The sequence below is a fragment of the Miniopterus schreibersii genome, assembly GCF_964146895.1.
Source record: "Miniopterus schreibersii genome assembly, chromosome: X".
NCBI lineage: Eukaryota > Metazoa > Chordata > Mammalia > Chiroptera > Miniopteridae > Miniopterus > Miniopterus schreibersii.
This window is the reverse complement of record NC_138104.1, coordinates 6,982,477-7,001,774: the sequence shown is the minus strand read 5'-3', so window position 1 is coordinate 7,001,774 and position 19,298 is coordinate 6,982,477. Positions and strand designations below refer to the sequence as shown.

General features: G+C 40.6%; 1 protein-coding gene across 4 annotated transcripts; it reads left to right on the top strand.

Moving 5' to 3' along the window:
- The first annotated feature begins 4,324 nt into the window (after window positions 1-4,324).
- ZNF449 (zinc finger protein 449) lies at window positions 4,325-19,287 on the top strand. 4 transcript variants are annotated; one of them, XM_081125604.1, is made up of 6 exons: window positions 4,341-4,380; window positions 4,721-4,879; window positions 6,431-6,875; window positions 8,670-8,862; window positions 16,067-16,180; window positions 16,372-19,287. In XM_081125604.1, the coding sequence occupies exons 3-6, from the start codon at window positions 6,522-6,524 to the stop codon at window positions 17,253-17,255; spliced, it is 1,545 nt and encodes a 514-aa protein (XP_080981730.1). In that variant the 5' UTR covers window positions 4,341-4,380; window positions 4,721-4,879; window positions 6,431-6,521; the 3' UTR covers window positions 17,256-19,287. The 4 variants fall into 4 exon arrangements, with proteins under 4 accessions (XP_080981729.1, XP_080981732.1, XP_080981730.1 ...); XM_081125605.1 differs by lacking the exon at window positions 4,721-4,879 and adding an exon at window positions 5,645-5,831 and having other exon boundaries at window positions 4,346-4,380; XM_081125603.1 differs by lacking the exon at window positions 4,721-4,879 and having other exon boundaries at window positions 4,325-4,380.
- Window positions 19,288-19,298: the final 11 nt, after the last annotated feature.

The window sequence follows — 19,298 nt, the reverse complement described above, 5'->3', positions numbered from 1 at the left end:
ATACATTTATGAGGAGAACCCCAACAACTCTGAAGAGCTCTGCATTCACTCTTCTCTTTAGGTCATAAATTACAGTGGTAATTATTGCCACTGAACCAGTATCTTTAAATGCAATGGGGATAACTGGATCCCAGGGTGACAAGGGCCAAGTGAGGGCACTTAATCAACAAAAAACAAGGTGGGCATAGTTACTGTAATGGACATCAGAGTCAAAGAAGTAATGAGAATGGTTTGACTCACAGAGACTTATAGTGTTGGCTAGTTGATCATAGTGTCCCTTGAAGAGAAATAGACGGGCAGTCTACTAAATTCTTACTTGAGCTGTATAAGCGAAGAGTTCTAGGTCAAGTCCACTGAAGATTAATTTAAATGACCAAAACAGAGATATATGGCCCCAAATCAATTCCAAGACTTGAGCAAGTTTACAGACCTAGAACCCCTTGAATGAAGGGGGAGACCAGGTCCCCAAAGGAAGGACCCCCTCTATACTGCCAAAAATATATACTGTTAATCTTTCTGCCAGGCTTCCCCAAAGGGACATACAGTATTTTACCAGGCTGAATGTGCATTAGGGAAAAGGAATAATCAAACTTTCCAGGGAGTATTGAGCACTGTTTCTGAGTTGACACTAATTCCAGGAGACTCAAAGCGTTACTGTGGTCTACCAATCAGAGTGGAGGTTTATGTAGGTCAGGTCATCAATGGAATTTTAGATCAGCTCCATCTCACGGGGGGTTCTTTAAGTATCTAAACTCATCCAATGGTTATTTCCCCAGTTCCAGGATGTATAATTGGAATAGATATGCTCAATAACTGGCAGAATGCCCACAATGGTTCCCTGACCTATGGAGTGAGAGATATTATGGTGAGAAAGGTCAAGTGGAAGCCACTAGAACTTCCTTTACCTAAGAAAATGGTAAACCAAAAGCAATACCACATTCCTGGACGGATTTCTGAGACTAGTGACACCATCTAGAACCAGAAACATGCAGGGATGGTGATTCCCACTACATCCTCATTCAACTCACCTATTTAGCCTGTGTAGAAAACAGACAGATCTTGGAAGATGACAGTAGTTTGTTATTAACTTAACCACGTGGTGACTCTAATTACAGCTACTATTCTAGATGTGATTTTATTACTTGAGCAAATTAACGCATCCCCTGGCACCTGTTATGCAGCTATTGATCTTGCAAATGCTTTTTTCTCAATAACTATTTGTATAACCACCAGAAGCAGTTTGTTTTCAGCTGGCAAGGCCAGCAATACATGTTTACTGTCCCACATCAGAAATATATTGACTTTCCAGCCTTATGTCATAATTTAGTTTGTGGAGATATTAATCAATCTTCCACAAGACATCTCAAAGTTCTATCACATTGATTATGATAAGCTGATTGGACCTAGTGAGCAAGAAGTAGCAACTACTCTAGAATTCAGGGCTTCCATGAGTGTCCCTGGGCTCCAGCTTGAAGCTCAGAAATTTTCATGTGGTTTCCTGAGGCAAAGGCTTCTCCAAAAGTACTTCTGTTCCCAACCTGTTGTTTGTACCCTGGAACCAGCCTACCATCACTCATCATCACAACAGGGTCCAATGGAAATGGAAATTATTACAGGAATCTGAGGGTAAACCTTCAAAAGGAAGCCAGTCTGTTTCTTTGGACCCAACAAAATAAAAAGATGGTTTAAACTAGAAGGGGTTTCTGACACCATGTCCATGAGCAAAAATGTGTGTATGTCATTGTGTGTGGAGGGTGTGGAGAGAGGGTCCTTGCCAGTGTACAACTTACCTCGTAGATCTTGTGATGTACTTCATTCCCCTTTCACTCCCCACCTGTCCCTGATACTCCCATTCCTTGCTTCTGGATAAGCTTAGTTGGGGAGCCCTGGGGGCACTGACCTCAAAGCCTCAGTGCCAAACTGTATTTCCACATTCGCCATTAACTGAGATCCATCTCTGCAGAAGAGACCAGACTGCTGGCCTTAATATAACAACAGCTAGCAGTTTTAAGCACTAACTACTTGCCAGCAATGTGATCAAAACATACATGCTACTCTCCCTTTAATCCTCAAAATAATCCCAGAAGCCATTTTACCAAGGGAAAAATTGAGGCCCAAGGAGGAATAGTAAGTTGCCAAATGTCACATAGCTAGTGGGCAGCCAGGAGAGACAGGATTTGAACTCCTTTGATCTAACTCCAGGGCTAACACTAACTATTGCAGCAGCGACACTGGCTCCCCATGGAAACATGCACCCTTCACTATTCACTCTGTGCACTTGGTGGGAAATCTGGAGGATGAAAGTTCCAGACTAAACTACAGAAGATCACTTGGCCTTGTAAGGTGTACTCAGGGCAATCAAGACAATCCAAATGGGGAAGTAAGGCTCTGATGTCACAGTCTTTGGGGCCAAACACCCACAGGTCTGTCACTCACCTATTCCCTTAGTCTCACAAGCTGACTCTGCCTGTACTCTAAGAGTCACAGCTTCTTTGCAACTCTGCACCCTGTCGTGGATCTCCTGGGACAGGATGGTCAGAAATTGCTCCAACATCAGCAGCTCCATGATCTACTTCATGGTGTGCATCTCAAACCAAAGCCACCCTCCCATGGCAAAGCTCCAGGAGCCACCTAAGTGTTTCTCCAGGGGCCAATAGCAGAACCGACAGCAGTACAGGTGGGAGGCCTCCATGCTGTACGTTTGGTGGAGCAGGAACAGCTCCTGGCTCCCAGCGCAGGAACATCTTCGGTTTCAATCAGGAGCCCTTTGTGCTCCTGGGAGCCTGGGCCAGGCCATTGTCAGACTCCTGGACCACTTTGGCTTTGAAATCAACTGCAACTGCTGGCAAAGGTGCCCCCAGCATCTCTTGCAACAATAAACAGAATGTGTAGGAGTCGGTGTTGCTGAGGCTCCATGTCCCAGCCCATAAGCCCAAGTCTAGCTCTGCTGGAGCTGTTTCCAATACTTTGGCTTCTGTGAGTTTGGGAAGGTGGTACTCCTGCCTGCTTGTCTTGCTTCCATCAGGGCCTGTGGAAGGCACAATGGCAGGCAGCTCTCTACTCTCTGTATTGAACCCACGCAGGACTAGATCCTGCTCTCACACAGGAAGTACCAGCACTAAGATTTGTGTCCAAAACCCAACAGTACTAGCTCCAAGCCAAAATGATGACAACTTTACCAAATGACAACATAGTATCTGGCTGCCCTACAACTCGCCACTGACCACCGGGGCGGGAAAATTTGACTCCAGAGGCTGGACCAGTGAGAGACCAATTGGAAAACAATAAGGGTGGGGTGTAGGGCAAACCTAGAAACTTGAGAACAGGCTGAAGGGTGAGAGGAATAAGAAGGGTAGGTATGTGGAGGCTCCAGTCTGTAAGAGAAGAAAATACAAAGGTATCTCAAGGCTATTATGAGCTGTGAGCCAAAGAACAGAGTCACAAAGAGAGCTTATTAAAATGCAAATTCTAGCCTGAGCTGGTGTGGCTCAGTTGGTTGGAGTCCTGTCCAATACTGTGAATTCTAGAGCTATGGAGAGATCCAGTGCTTCAGAGTGTTGGGATGGGTGCCCAAAAATGATTTTTTTAATAAGCTCCCCCTAGAAATTCTTCCTATATAGAGAGATCTGAGAATCAATGTGGACTCCAAGAAGGAATTTATCCGCTGAGATGGACTCCCATGGTCAATACAGGGCCCAAATTTTATAAATAATGAGAGCTTAGCAGCTATTTGCTGACAGGGGCTTCCCCAGGGGAGTTCAGACTGAACTCTGAGCTTCCTGCGCAATGCCTGTTTAAGAACATCTGAGTCAACCACTACAAGGAAACCCTGGTTTCCTCTTTCCACCATTAGACTGAGAACTGCCTTGTCCAATCAGAACTGCATATTTGGGGACTTCATTTACATAAAGCAGACCTAATTGAAAAGCTGAGCAAGAACTTTCACTATAAAAGACAGCCTCCTCTTCGTCTCAGTGGAGCAAAATTTAAGTTGCTACCTAAATCTGTGTCTCTTGAGCTGCAGCTCCTTTATGGGCAAATAAAGCCTTTTTATTCTTTATTACAGTCTAAAATTTATTTTGGTTTACATCCCCAACTGCTCCTAGTATTCTTGGGATGATGGGAGAGAAGCCCTGGCTAGGATCAAAAACATGACAGGCCCCACCCAACCCCCTGGGATTTAGAGGCCTCTGACCGGAAATGGAATCCCTCCCAAAGAAAAGCTCCAGCCCCTCTCACGTCAGCAACCTTCTGCCCACTCTCCACCCACAGGGAACGGGTGGCCTTCGGCCTGTCGGGAGTTGTAGTCTGATGCGCTGCCCTGCGCCTGCGCACTGGGTACTGCACCGAGTGAGCTGGTAAATCGTGGGCGCCCAGGCGGTGAGTCCCGGTGCGTCCGGAGGGCGTGGCCGTCCCTGGGGCACGGGGAGTGGGGCTCCCATCCCGTTTGGGCTACAAAAACTGGTTGCCTTCAGGCCTGACCGGGCGGCGGTCCCCTCTCCCGCCTGGGTCCCCGCCACCCCTCCTTGAGACCGGGCCGGGCCTTCCCGAGGGTCCTCCCGGGCTGGCGTCGCCCCTCCAGGAAGCGAGACATCTTCTCCTGGGAGAGCGCTGGGGCCGCACCCTTTCCATCAGCATTCGATTTTAAACCGGCTTTTAGATATTTAGGGACCTGTCCCCCTATCCTTTCCCCTAAGTGCCCTCTTTTCTCGACGCCCAGTGCCTTTTTCCACGCGCCTCTATATCCACGGGCCTGGTGAGCGCGCGTTCATTCTGGAAGCTTTGGACAGAAGCCATCAGGCCTTTGGGGAAGTGAAGTTTTCATCCGGAAGGGCCATCGGAGGGAAACCCGGAGGGTCAATTCCGTGGGAGACGTGGGGTAAGGTTTGGGTCAGTAAGGGAAGAGTTTCCCAGCTGTGAGGCTGGAGAACATGAAAGGTGGGTCCTCAGCCTAAACCTGCAGGGTTCCTGGATGCCCTCCAGCGACACTTAGGTACCTAGTCGCGGGAATAGAAGCTTTCTAATAACGTGTTCTCGTGAGCAGAGCTGTCTCTGTGCCAGGCATACTGCTGTTTGCATTTCATGCAATCTGATCCCCCAAAGGCAATTTTATAAAGAGGATGTTACAGAGAGAGGCTCTGGGTGTCATTTAAGAAACTAGTCTGGGGATGAGATGGGAACAGAGAAGTTTTTTGATGACTGGGCTGGAAGAGAGTCTTTTTTGCCCCCTTGATCTGGTTCAGGAAAGAAGACAGGTAGGTGAGCTGTGTGGGTAAATGCAGACAGAGAGGACCTATTGCACTTGGGCAGGTACCGGTCTTCACACCTGTGAAGACATGTATGTGACTGCCTTTCTCAGAGATTGCACTAAGAACATTTGGATGTTTTGAGAGATGAGCACTGCAAGAGTTTGTGGTTTCTAACCTTATCACCATTTCCCTCTGGCATTTGCTATGGGTCCTGGGGCATGTTATTCAGTCCTCCAAGCCCGAAGCCTTAGTGCCCTCATCTGTACTCAGAGCATAAAACTAGTACCCACCTCCTAACATTGGGTGAGGGCTAAATGAATTTATGTAGGAGGCTTGGAACAGCACCTGGCACTTAGCATGCTGAATGCGACAACCGTTCTTCATTATTACTGCAGACCAGATTCCTGATGGCCTGCCCTGTGCAGTGTGTTTTTCTCATGAGAAAGCCACTCGGAATGCCTTTGCATGATGAGGTTCATGGTGATGTTGGCTGAACTACACATCTGAAGTGGAGAAGAATGAGGGATTGACGGTTGCTGCCTTTGCAGGGCATGGCTGTCCCTAAGATGCTGGTGATTGAAGGTGACTGAGGGTTACTCAAAGCTAGGTGAACTTGCAGGGTTACTCACCTCTGTTTTATGTAGTGCTCCTTCATATTTCTTCTTTGGCTCACCTATATTCAGACACACAAGAAAATTGTTATTAGACTGGGAGTGGAGATATAGGCCATCAGATCTATACGGGTTATTTTAAAGAAAGGGATTCCTAACCTTGGGTCCAAGGAATTCTGGAAAAGAGCTGTCCAATAGAACTACCTGCAACAGTGTCTACTGAGCACTTGAAATGTGAATAGTATGAATGAGAAATTGAATTTTTATATTTAAATAATTTAAACTTAAACTGGCACATGTGACTATTGTCTACCATGTTGGACAGAGCAGTTCTAGAGGGTCTATAAATGGACGTGAAGATTTTGTGAACTTTTTGAGACTGGATGCAGAATTTGAAGTGTTATGTGTATTTTTCTAGGAAGTGAGCCTATGCCTTTCATCAGATTCTCAAAACCACTGAAAATAATACAATATGCTAATTTTAGGGCTTTGCTGAAAAGCAAGCAATTAAAGGAGATAAGGATGCCCTTTGGTAACCACTGCTGTTTCTCTCATTTGCCCTTTCCTCAGCTTTAGGTGCTCCATCAAGAAATATACAAAGAAACAAATTGGAGTCTGAGACTTCAGGCCTAGATAAATTGGACACTGCTGGAAGGGGGCAATGGCTGTTGCCCTGGGTTGCGCAATCCAGGCCTCCTTGAATCAGGGCTCTGTGTTTCAAGAGTATGATACTGACTCTGAAGTCTTTCGTCAGCGCTTCAGGCAGTTCCAGTACAAAGAAGCAGCTGGGCCTCATGAAGCTTTCAACAAACTCTGGGAGCTTTGCTGTCAATGGCTGAAGCCAAAGATGCGTTCTAAGGAGCAAATCCTGGAGCTTCTAGTGTTGGAGCAATTCCTAACAATTTTGCCCACAGAGATAGAGACCTGGGTGAGGGAACATTGCCCAGAGAATAGAGAAAGAGTTGTGTCACTGATAGAAGACTTACAGAGAGAACTTGAGATACCAGAGCCACAGGTGAGCATTTGGGATCTGGGTAATTATATCAAAAGAAGTAGCAGACACATCTGGTACTAGATTAGCCATTTTTTCTTTTTGTCCCAAGATTTCCCTGCAGTGATTTTCATATTTTCCTTTTGTTGGAATCAACATATGGGCCAGTGATTCTCAACTATTAAGCCCAACTCCTTAAATATTTGGTAATGTCCTCTTTACTGTCCTAAGATGAAATTTATAGTGTAATCTACTTACATACACAAAATCAAAACCATCATATAATAAGTGCTCTATGGTTTGTGAGCCAAAAACAGCCCAAGGCCTCTTTTTATACAGCCCATGAGCTAATAATGGTTATTATTTTTTTAAAGTGTTGTTTTTTTAAAAAAAAGAATAGGCAATAGACCAACACAACCCAGAAAGCCTAAAATATTTACTCTCTGGATCTTTCCAAAACAGTCTCCCAATTTAGAAGGAAATAAAAGAAAAGGAACATAGTGTATTATAAACTAGTAGGCATTTCAGAGTATACATGTCTGGGCTTGAGCACACCAGAAGACCTCATGAAGTTCTCAGATGCTTGCCTCACTGCACAGACTCACTGAGAAGGCAACAGGCAAAAATTCAGACTGATACAGCTGAAACAATATGAATGGTATTGCTGCTGGTCATGTGATTTTCCAAACTGACAAACAACTTTGGTGAATCTGAACAATTTGTAGTATAGTATTTCTTTGATTTCCAAAGTAGTATTTTCCTAGAAAAGTTAAGTCAAGCTAAAATTTGCAAAAATATTTTTGATTATGTGACCAATAAAGTGATGTTTTTGACAAGTTATTTTTACCTACATGAATGTTTGCAGGAGACACTCCAAAGTTGGTAGGGACCTGGAAAGTTTCTGTGCTCTGTGCATTATCTATACTCCCATCCCCGCCCACTAAGTTATTTTGTTTTAATTATTGATTTTAGAGAGAGAGAAAGAAACACTGATTTGTTGTTCCACTTCTTTATGCATTCATTGATTGATTCTTGTATGTGCCCTAACCAGGGATCAAACCCACATCCTTGGTGTATTGGGATGGCGCTCTAACTAACTGAGCTACCCAGCATTATCTATACTCCCATCTCTGCCCACTAATTCTGATAACAACCACCTGCTACAATATCTAAAACATCTCCTGGGGTGGTGGCCCTGTCCTTTTTCAGAACCATCTAGTAAAACCTGTTTGGGGCATGCAATAGCCAAGCATAGGGCAGCATCTTTGGGGATGAGAGAAAGTGCTTCCAGTTGGGCATCAGGGGCACTGGAGGCTTGGGTGTAGATGGGGCTCTGCAGTTAGCCTGCATGAAGAGGACTCTTCCAAAGTTTCCTGCCCCTAGGGTAGAATGAGTTTATAGTTTCCCTTCCTTGTTTGGCTTACCACATGAAATTTTGTCTTTGTGCAGTCTCATTCTGCATTGCCAGCATGGTAGGCACCAGCCAAGGGTGGCTCTTGAGCACTAGAAATGTGGCTAGTCCAAATTGGGATATGCTGTAAGTATAAAATGCACACCCCATTCAGAAGACTTAAGGTGAAAGATAAAGTAGGTGAAATACTTCACTAATAATTCTTCATACTGATTACATTTTGAAATTATGATATTTTAGATGTGTTGGGTTAAATAACGCATATTATTAAGATTGATTTTACCTATTTCTTTTATTTTTCATATGAGCACTGGAAAATTTTAAATGACTTTGTTGGCTTCTATTATATTGCTACTGGGCACTGATGGTCTAGATTTTAGAGTGATGTGTTCTGGCGTTTTCCCCAGATTGATAGGCAGGAAATACTCTTGGAAGACCTGGCAGCAGTTGGAATGGCAGACATACCACCACACCTCCACATGGAGGTACCCCCACTCCAAGCAATGGGACCTGTCCCGGAGGTCCCAGTGGCAGAGGCGTGGATCCCACAGGAGCTGAGCTACAGTGCTGCTGGGGAAGGCCAGTCCTTTCTGGACCCTGGTAAGGCAAGGGTTTTATTTCTTTTCTTTGATTTCTGTTTTGAGAGTTCAGGAGCTCTCCAGGGTTGGGTTTGGTTGGAAACATGGGAAAAGGGATGAAAATGTATCACTCTGATAAAGAGTAGGTGAGGAGACGTCTCTCAGGGAATTGCCAGCCACAAAGCATGTTAGATCTATTGGGATTCAAACCCCTTAACCTAATGACCCTGCTCAAGAAGCCTATTTTTCTTTTTTTGGTACAATAAACATAATCTTACATCAACTTCTTTTTTTTTCTTTTTTTAAAAATTTATCTTTATTGTTGAAAGTATTACAGATGTCCCATTTTCCCCCCTCAATTGAGCCCCTCTACCTCATTCCCACCCCCTCCCCAGGCCTTCACCCCATTATTGACTGTGTCCATGGGTTATGCATATATGCATATAACTTCTTTGGTTAATCTCTTCCCACCTTCCAGTCCCCTTCCCTCTTTCCTCTGAAATATGATCGACTGTTGCATGCGTCAATGTCTCTGGATCTATTTAGTTCATCAGATTCTTTTGTTCATTAGCTGCTTCTTAAAGAAGACCCTTCAACATTTCCTGTAGTGCTGGTCTGGTGGTGATGAACTCCTTTAGCTTTTTCTTATCTGTGAAGCTCTTTATCTGACCTTCAATTCTAAATGATAGCTTTGCTGAGTAGAGCAATCTTGGTTGTATTCCATGTTTTTCATCACTTTGAATATTTCTTGCCACTCCCTTCTGGCCTGCAAAGTTTCTGTTGAGATATTAGCTGACAGTTTTATGGGAGCACCCTTGTAGGTAGCTAACTGCTTTTCTCTTGGTGCTTTTAGGATTCTCTCTTTGTCTTTAACCTTTTGCAATTTAATTATGATGTGTCATGGTGTAGGCCTCTTTGGTTCATCTTGTTTGGGATTTTCTGTGCTTCCTGGACTTGTATGTCTATTTCCTTCACCAGGTTAGAGAAGTTTTCTGTCATTATTTTTTCAAATAGGTTTTCAATTTCTTGCTCTCTTTCTTCTCCTTCCGGCATCCCCGTGATGGCAATGTTGGTATGCTTTAAGTTTTCCCAGAGGCTCTTACACTATCGCCATTGTTTTGGATTCTTTTTTCTTTTTGCTGTTCTGATTGGGTGTTTTTTGCTTCCTTATATTCTAAATCACTGATTTGATTCTTGGCTTCATCTGCTCTACTGTTGATTCCCTGTAAACGATTCTTAATTTCAGGTAATGTAGCTTTCATTTCTGACTGGTTCTTTTTTGCCATTTCTATGTCCTTTTTCATGCTATTGAAGTTCTCATTAAGTTCCTTGAAGTTCTCACTAAGTTCATGAGCATCCTTATAACCATTGTTCCAAACTCTGGTAGTTTGCTTGTTTACATTTCATTTAGTTCTTTTTCTGGAGCTTTCTTTTCTTTTATATGGAAATTTTTCTTTGCCTCTGCATTTTGGCTGCTTCCCTATGTTTGTTCCTATGTATTAGATAGAGCTGCTACATCTTCTGGACTTGGTAGAGTGGCCTTGTGTAGTAGGTGTCCTGTAGGGCCCCGTGGCACAGTCTCCCCAGTCAACTGATCTGGGGGCTACAAGTGCACCCCTGTGTGGGCTGTGTGCACTGTACTGTTGTAATTGAACCTTGATTGCTGTTGACATCACTGGAAGGGATTGACCCCCAGGCCACTTGGTTGCAAGGATCAGCTGCAACTGCAGCAGAAGCCGACCCTATGGAGCAGGACTTGCTTCAGTGGGGCTTTGGTGCTCACCGAGTCCACCCCTTGAGTTTGGTGCTCATAGAGGTGGTAAGGTTGTACTCTGGCATTGTCTGAAGCTGTCCACCAGGTGCACGGGCTCTGGGGCCTCCCAGGAGGTGCAAGGTCAGCCGCCGCCTGTGCCCTGCCTTGGGACACCCAGCATGAGCTACAAAGTGATCTGCAGATGGCTGCTACTTGTGTTGGACTTGGAGGTGCCAAGGAGAGACCAAGCTGTGAACCAAGGCCAGCTGCTGCTAGTACCAGGCCTGGCGCTACTTAGCAAGAGGTATGGGGTATAGAGAGGCCAGGTGTTGCGTGTTTGAGAAGTTTTAGGAAAGTTGGAAGCATGAGGCAAGTGAGGCCAGTTGTATGGAAAAGCCCCTGGAAATGGCTTGGGTGGGCCTGCAAGTTGGGTAGGGCGGGGTCTCTGGGAATCACCAGGGCAGGTGCGAATCGTGTGAGACAGGTTGATGGAGACTCAGATATGGTGCCTGCCCATTGGCTGTGTGTGGGGGCTCTCAGAAAAGGAATAATGGGCCCTGGCCAGTGTTGCTCAGTGGTTAGAGTGTCAGCCCATGCACCAAAGGGTCACAGGTTTGATTCCTGGTCAAGGCCATGTACCTGGGTTGCAGGTTTGATCCCCAGCCCCAGTTGGGGAGGGTGCAAGAGGCAACCAATCAATGTGTCTTTCTCACATCAATGTTATCTCTCTCCCTCCCTCCCACCCTCCCTTCCACTCTCTCTAAAAATCAATGGAAAAAATATCCTTGGGTGAGGATTAACAAAACAAAAAAAAGAAAGAAAAGGGACAATGGCTTCTTCTAACAGTTCTGTCTGGCAGAAAGCTATCCCCAAACTCTCAACCTGATGCCAGGCAATTCAGTTCCTTCCAGTATCTTCCTGGTTCCTTTCAACATGCTGCCCCAGTGCTGGAGCTCAGAGGGAGTGAGTCTGAGTAAGTCTGTGTATGGGCCCTTAAGGAGGAAATGCCTAGGAACCCAGCAGCCCTCCATCTCACTCAGCCACAATTCCTGCTGGTTTTTACAGCCAGAAGTTATGGGGTCTTTTCTGCCTCAGTCTGGAACCCTGGGTTGAGAGGCCTGGTATGGAGCTGGTACCCCTGCTCCTCAGGGAGGACCTTTGCAGCCAAGATATCCCTCCCAATTTTAAACCGCCACACATCGGTATAGGAGCAGCCTGTTCTTTGTCTCTGCCCCTTGTACCAACCAGTCTTGATGTGGCTTCTTCTTTATATCCATAGTTGTAGGACTTCTATTCAGCTATATTTCAGGCAGTTCTGAATTATGGTTGTTCTGTAGTTTAGTTATAATTCTTATGTGGTTGTGGGAGGATTTGAATACAGTATTTAGCTATGCTGTCATCTTGACTGGAAATCTGTGTATTCCTTTTAATATACTGCTGAACTTGGTTTGCTAGTATTTTCTTCAGGATTTTTGCATCACGTTCATAAGGGATATTGTTTTTAGTTTTGTTTTCTTTTCTTTTAGTGTCTTTTTCAGGCTTTGGTATCATGGTAATGCTGGCCCCACAGAATGAGTTAGGAAGTGTTTCTTCCTCTGAATTTTTTTTTGGAAAGTTTGAGAAGCATTGGTATTAGCTCTTCTCTAAATGTTTACTAGAACCCACCAATGAAGTCATCAGGTCCAGGGCTATTCTTCATCAGGAGATTTTTTTATTATAGATTCAACCTCCTTACTAATTCTAAGTCTATTCAGATTTTTCTGTTTCTTTATGATTTAGTCTTGGTAGGCTTTGTGTTTCTAGTAATTTGTCCATTTCATTTGATTTTCCAATTTGCTGATGTATAATTTTTCATAGTATTCTCTTATAATCCTTTTTAGTTATGGAAAATCATTGGTAATGCCCCCACTTTAATTTTGAATTTAGTGATTTGAGCCTTCTCTCTTTTTTCTTAGTCCATTTAACTAGAGGTTTGTCTTCTTTGTTGGATCTTTTCAAAGAACTGGCTTTTGGTTTCATTGATTTTCTCTATAGTTTTTCTAGTCTCCATTTTGTTTATCTCTGCTTAATCATTAATTTTTCTTTCGTTCTGCTAGCTTTGGGTTCTATTTTTTTCTCTTCTTAGTTCCATAAATTGTAAAATTATGTTGTTTTAGGATCTTTCTTGTTTATTAATATAACTATTTATACATAGGGTGGGGCAAACATAGGTTTACAGTTGTGAGTTTGTGAAACACAGTTTATTCTTGTATTATAATTTATTAATTACTGAATTATTTTCCATATGAACAACTGTAAACCTACTTTTGCCCCATCCTGTCTAGCTATAAATTTCCCCCTTAGCACTGCATGCAGTGTGTCCCATAAGTTTGGATATGTTGTGTTTTTATTCTCATTTATCTCTAAGTAATTTCTAATTTCCCTTGTAATTCCTTCTTTGATCCATTGGTAGTTTAAAACTATGTTATTTATTTTTCACAAATTTGTCAGTTTCCCCGTTTTCTTTCTGTTATTATTTTTCTAACTTCATCCTGTTGTGGCATATCTGTCTTTTTAAATCAATTGAGAGTAATTTGTGGCCTAACATGGTTATATAGGGTGTCCCCAAAAGTGTACACACATACTTTGAGTAATTATAAAGGTAGTGTTTATTAAAATACATGTCATTTTCAAAATTGAGCTATCAGCTGTTAAAGTGTGTGTACATTTTTTTAGACAACCTGTATATTACCAATGGGGAGGAACTTCTATCATTTTGCTATTTGTTTTCTATATGTCTTAGGGCTTTTTTGTCCCTTATATTCTATATTACTGTCTTTTGGGTTTAGTCGATTGTTTTGTAGTGAAATGCTTAAATTCCTTTATCATACCTTTTTGCGTTTATTCTATGGTTGTTTTCTTTGTGGTTACCAGGGGGATTACGTTTAACATCTTGAAGTTATTACGCTCTAATTTGAATTTATAACATCTTAATTACAATACTGTCCAGAAACTGCAGTTATTTAGAGCGCCATCCCCACTCCTTTCAGTTGTTGATGTCACAAAATTACATCTTTATACATTATGTGCCCCAAAACATAAACTAATAATTATTTTAAATGCATTATTCTCTTAAATTATATAGAAAAGAAAATGGGGAGTTATAAATGTTACCATAATACTAGTTTTTAGACTAATAATTGTGTTTTTAAAAATGTATTAGTCACTTAAATCAGGTAGAAAACAAAAAGTGAAATTATAAACCATTGTTACAATAATATTAGCTTCTATAATTGCCCACTATTTACCTTTATTGAGGTACTTATTTCTTCATATGGCTTCAAGTTACTGTCTAGTATCCTTTTTATTTCATCCTGCAGGACTCTCTTGAGCATTTCTTTCATGTCAGGTCTAGAGGTAATGAATGCCCCAGTTTTTGTTTATCTGGTAATGTCTTAATTTCTCCTTCACCTTTGAAGGATAGTTTTGCTAAGATATAGGATTCTTGGTTGAGAGTTTATTTATTTTAACACTTTGAATATGTTAGTCCACTGCTTTCTGACCTCCAAAGTTTCTGATGAGAAATTTGCATATTTTCTTATTAAGGCTCCCTTGTATGTAATAAGTCTTTTCTCTCTGCTGCTTTCAAGATTCTCTCTGTCTTTGGCTTTTCAGAGTTTGATTATAACATATCTTGGTGTGAGTCTCTAAGTTCATCCTATTTGAAGTCTGTTGAACTAATTAAATGTTTATATTCATGTCTTTCATCAAATCTGGGAACTTTTGTCAAATACTAGGTAATAATATTTAATCATAAATCTTTCTGCATATGCATTTCCATTCCCATTTTAATTCGCTCTTCTTAGCAACAGTGGTACAAACATCACATATGGTTCTGAGAAACACTACTGATCTTGATTTTAATACTTTCTAAAGCACAGGAAAGTCTAGTGTATTTAATAAGGGAAAGATAGAATGAATTTAAAAAGTAAAATATACCAATTAGGAATAAAGGAAACTACCCCTTTCTCATCACTCTTAAAGTGATATATTATGCTTTTCAAAATGATGCAAGACTTATTATTCCATAATTTAAACATTAATTATACTTTTACTGCTTTTTTAAAATAATGAAAACATCTTAGATGTAATACATGAAGCACATCCTATTGTAGGCTAAGTGGAAAGCACAACTTGCTGGCAGAGTGGAAGAAGAAATTTTAAAGTAATGGAAGAAGCCAATTGATTTTATATTAAAGTTTGGAATATGTTCTCTGTCAGCAAAAAGTGAAGTTGTTGGTATATATGAAATGGAAATACACACACACACACACACACACACACTCACACACTTCTTTATCCATTCATCTGTCAATGGACATTTAAGTTGTTTCTATATCTTGGCTATTGTAAATAATGCTGTACTGAATGTAGAGGTGCATATGTATTTTCAAGTTAATGTTTTTATAATCTTCAGATAAATACCCAGAAGAGGAATTGCTGATCCATCTCTTCACTTTCATTCTATTTGTATCTTTGAATCTAAAGTGTGTCTCCTGTAGACAGCATATAATTGGACTTTTTAATCCAATTTGATAATCTCTGCCTTTTGATTGAGTTGTTTAATATAGATTATTAAACAAAACTTAATCTTGTTTTGATATAATGTTTTGAAATTTAAATTTCCATCAAAGTAGCTTGCTACTGTTATTTTAATAATACTAATATGTAAAGATCATTCTGCATTTAGATCTCAAATCATCCGTTTCCAACCCACATTTTACTGCATACCAATATTCTTTGACAGAGCTGAGGAAAGCAAGGAAGGGGTGTGGATAAGAGGATTTGAGCCACAGGGGGCTCTCAATGAAGAGAAGGGTCTAGGATGTAAGGGGAGCAAGAGTAATAGAAACTTCTCGTTTATCCTTATATTGACTGTGAGAAACACTATTTGATGGATATTTGGGTTAATTTCAAGAGAATCCACTTGGAACAAACATAAAGACTGATTTTGCTGCTTGCCAACCTAGTCAATTTCCATTTTAATTTGAAAATTTCAACTGAAATTATTTCAGTAGTTTCATAACTTCTACTTTTACCGCTCCCTCTTCACTTGGTACTCAGTAGTAACATTTCTGTTTTAATATGCCAAAACTTTATGAAAATTTACTTCATATTTTGGCTCTAACCTAATTAAATCTATTATCAAAATAGAGACAGAAGTAATTTAATGCAGTGATTTCAGCACAGAATTGATTCCCTCTCCTTCCATAGATTAGAGGAGAATAGTTTTGAATTGAGCACAAAAGGATGTTCTCTCCTTTCTGTTTTCTTCTTATCTTTTAAAACAGTCTTGTAAGAGATTCCAGGTGAAATAATAGTAATTAAGGTGGAAGTAAATATTAACTGGCTGTATGTCCAAAATATCATCCTGAACCCTGGAAAAACTGTTGATAACCCAAACAATTATGCTTTTCATCTTTCTAATGACCAGGATATCCAATACCAAAGCTCGATGTGAGCTTTCCATTGGAGCACAGAGAAGAGGCATGGGTGAAGGAACTACAAGATTCCAAAGAAATTAAACAATTACTTGAATCCAAGATAGGTAAGTAATTGTTCACTGATACTGGAGAAGAAAGAAATGAAAAATTCATCCTTAGTCAGGGTAAAGAGTTTTGGATTCTATTAAGTAATCTATATATCCCTACTGGTAGCTTAATATAAATCTTCATTTACCCTCATGTTATTTTCTTTGTGGGACACAGTGACATCTGCAGTTTCTGTTTCTTCTCCCAGGTTTTGAGATCGGGATAGACAATGAAGAAGATACATCGAAACAGAAAAAACTGGAAAACATGTACCCATTTCTTGTTCCTTTAGAGGGGAATGCTCTCCCTGATCCCATTTTGCAAAAAGACTATGTGCAGTTAGAAAATCAATGGGAAAAACCCACAGAGGATTTACAGACAGATTTGACAAAACTTGTAGATCATCAGAATCCCTCTACAGGAGAGAAACCTGAGAGCTCTAGCTTGGAAGAACCTCTCAACCCTAGAACCCATAAGAAAAAGAGTCCAGGAGACAAACCTCACCGGTGTTCTCAGTGTGGAAAATGTTTTGCCCGGAAGTCACAACTTACAGGGCACCAGAGAATTCATTCAGGAGAGGAACCTCATAAATGCCCTGAATGTGGAAAAAGATTCCTTCGTAGTTCAGACCTTTATAGACACCAACGGCTTCACACGGGGGAAAGACCCTATGAATGCACTGTGTGTAAAAAGCGATTCACTCGGCGCTCACACCTCATAGGGCACCAGAGAACCCATTCTGAAGAAGAGACATATAAATGCCTTGAGTGTGGGAAAAGCTTTTGTCATGGATCAAGTCTTAAAAGACATCTGAAAACTCATTCGGGTGAAAAACCTCATAGATGTCACAATTGTGGGAAAAGTTTTAGTAGACTGACAGCTCTTACTTTGCACCAGAGAACTCACACTGAAGAGAGACCTTTTAAATGTAATTACTGTGGGAAAAGCTTTAGACAGAGACCAAGCCTTGTTATTCATTTAAGAATTCATACAGGGGAGAAGCCATACAAATGTAGTCATTGTTCTAAAAGCTTCAGACAGAGAGCAGGCCTTATTATGCACCAAGTCACTCACTTTAGAGGACTTCTTTAAGAATTATTAAAGGAAACAGGTCATACGGAAATTGGCACTAACTCAAAAAAATCTTAACCTGAAGCAGTCTGTTTGTCTTGGAAGAATCTTTTTTGTTTGAGCTTATAAGAACAGATTTTTTTTTTTTTTTTTTACTATTAAAAACCTATCTCCCAAGGCATGTGAATTCTAGAGTATCCACTTACTCTTGCAACTTTCCTAGATTTGATGTATTCTATCTTTACAACTCATTTTTTTAATGAAAATGAAAAGTTTTGTGTCTGAAACCAACCGTATCACACATGAAAGCATAAAGCATATAGGGTAGGGTTGATATAATGGATAACCTTGTCTATCTGGCATATCTATTATAGCAGAACCATAATTATTCTGCTGTCATTATTAAAGGTGGTTATATTAGTTTAAAGCTTTGTTTGTGTTCCAAGTGGCAAGAAAGGAGACAGTGTGTTTTGTCAAATAATAAAAATGTGTCAGGAACATATGGATAAAGAGGATTTTATTTGCCTCATAAGAACTGGGTTATTTTCATTGACAATTTTTATGTTTAAGAAATTAAGATTTTAACTGTTTTGAATTTTGCAAAGTTTGCTAATCTGCTTATTTGGCTGTTTGGGGTAATGCGGCTTAGAGCTATTAATTTAATGATTTATTTTGTTCACAGAATGAGTAAGCTCTATGTGGAAGACTCCATTCGACAGTTGAAGTCATACAAGTACAATCTAATTCAAATTAGATTGACTTGGAGCCAGTGTCCATTGCTTTTTATTCTCCTTTGGTATTCAAACATATGTCTCTCAGTGCTTTTTAAATTTTACTCATTCTTTAATTCGATGTCTCTCTAAGTGTGTGTCATAGAACACTTAGTTCTAAAAGATATTCTGCAAATAAGTTTGGGGTCCCTTCCTGCTATTTCCCCTTTCTAAATTCACAGTGCACATCAGAGTATGAGAATCTCTGACAAGTCCTTCAGTAAAGGCAGAAAAAGCACCTCTGTTGGCTCAATGTTTTGACCCTAGAATCCTTTTTCATGTGCACCCAAGTAATAACCTACAGAACTAGTGTTCTGCAAATATTCCTTGGAACACATTGCCTTTAACATATATTTCTGTATTTATCAATATAGTCTTATTACTCCCAAGCCTAGTTATCTCCAGTCATTTGAAGGGTGTTATGAAAAAAATTTTTAGACATATATGTTTTTTATGTAATACACACATAAACATACATATTTTAAGGAGGTGAGGCTCACTCAGATACATTATAAGTTGCTCAGTGATTCTCAACCTCTTCGAATTTTACTTATAATCACATACACACACATTGCTACTTATATAAATGTTCTCATATAATCGTAGTAATGACTCAAACTCCTGTAGAAAGGGAAGAACTCTCTTTGTCAGTTAAAGCTGTTAATATGTGAAAATATTCATTCAGCCTAGTTCCTTGTTATAAAATATAAGAAATAGGACATTCAAGTATTTTCCCTTTATGAAGATACCAGTCATCCTTTCCTTAAACTAGAATTAGGGAAAGTATATTTTTTCTATTCCACTGAAGTTCTTGAAAGTCATATTTAATATAAGTATTTTGGGAGTATCTACTTTGTGCCTAACTAGTCCTGTCCTAGGCTTAATGGAAACTAGTGAAGAAATCAACTCATGGGCCAGGTTCATAAAGAGTTTATAATATCTTTAGTTAAACAAGAGTTGGGAAACAAATGGAGAACAATGCAAGAGAGTTTGTATTAAGTGCCAAATCATATCAAGTGCTCAAGCCAGGATGTGTCTTTAATTCTTGTCATCCCGGTCCCTGTATGATGCTGCTATAAATGTGGGGTTAAAATTGAGATCCTAGTAGCAATAAAATGTAACTTGGGAGGAGTCTGAATGTAGAAATGAAAAACACTGAATGTAATGGCTTCTCTTTTCTCTCTTGTGGAATTGCATTCCAATCAGAATAGTGCCTTAGAATGGATGTGCCCAACTGCTCTGTATCTATGCAATATTTTAATAAAGTGGAAATATATATGCTCTTTCTGCTTCA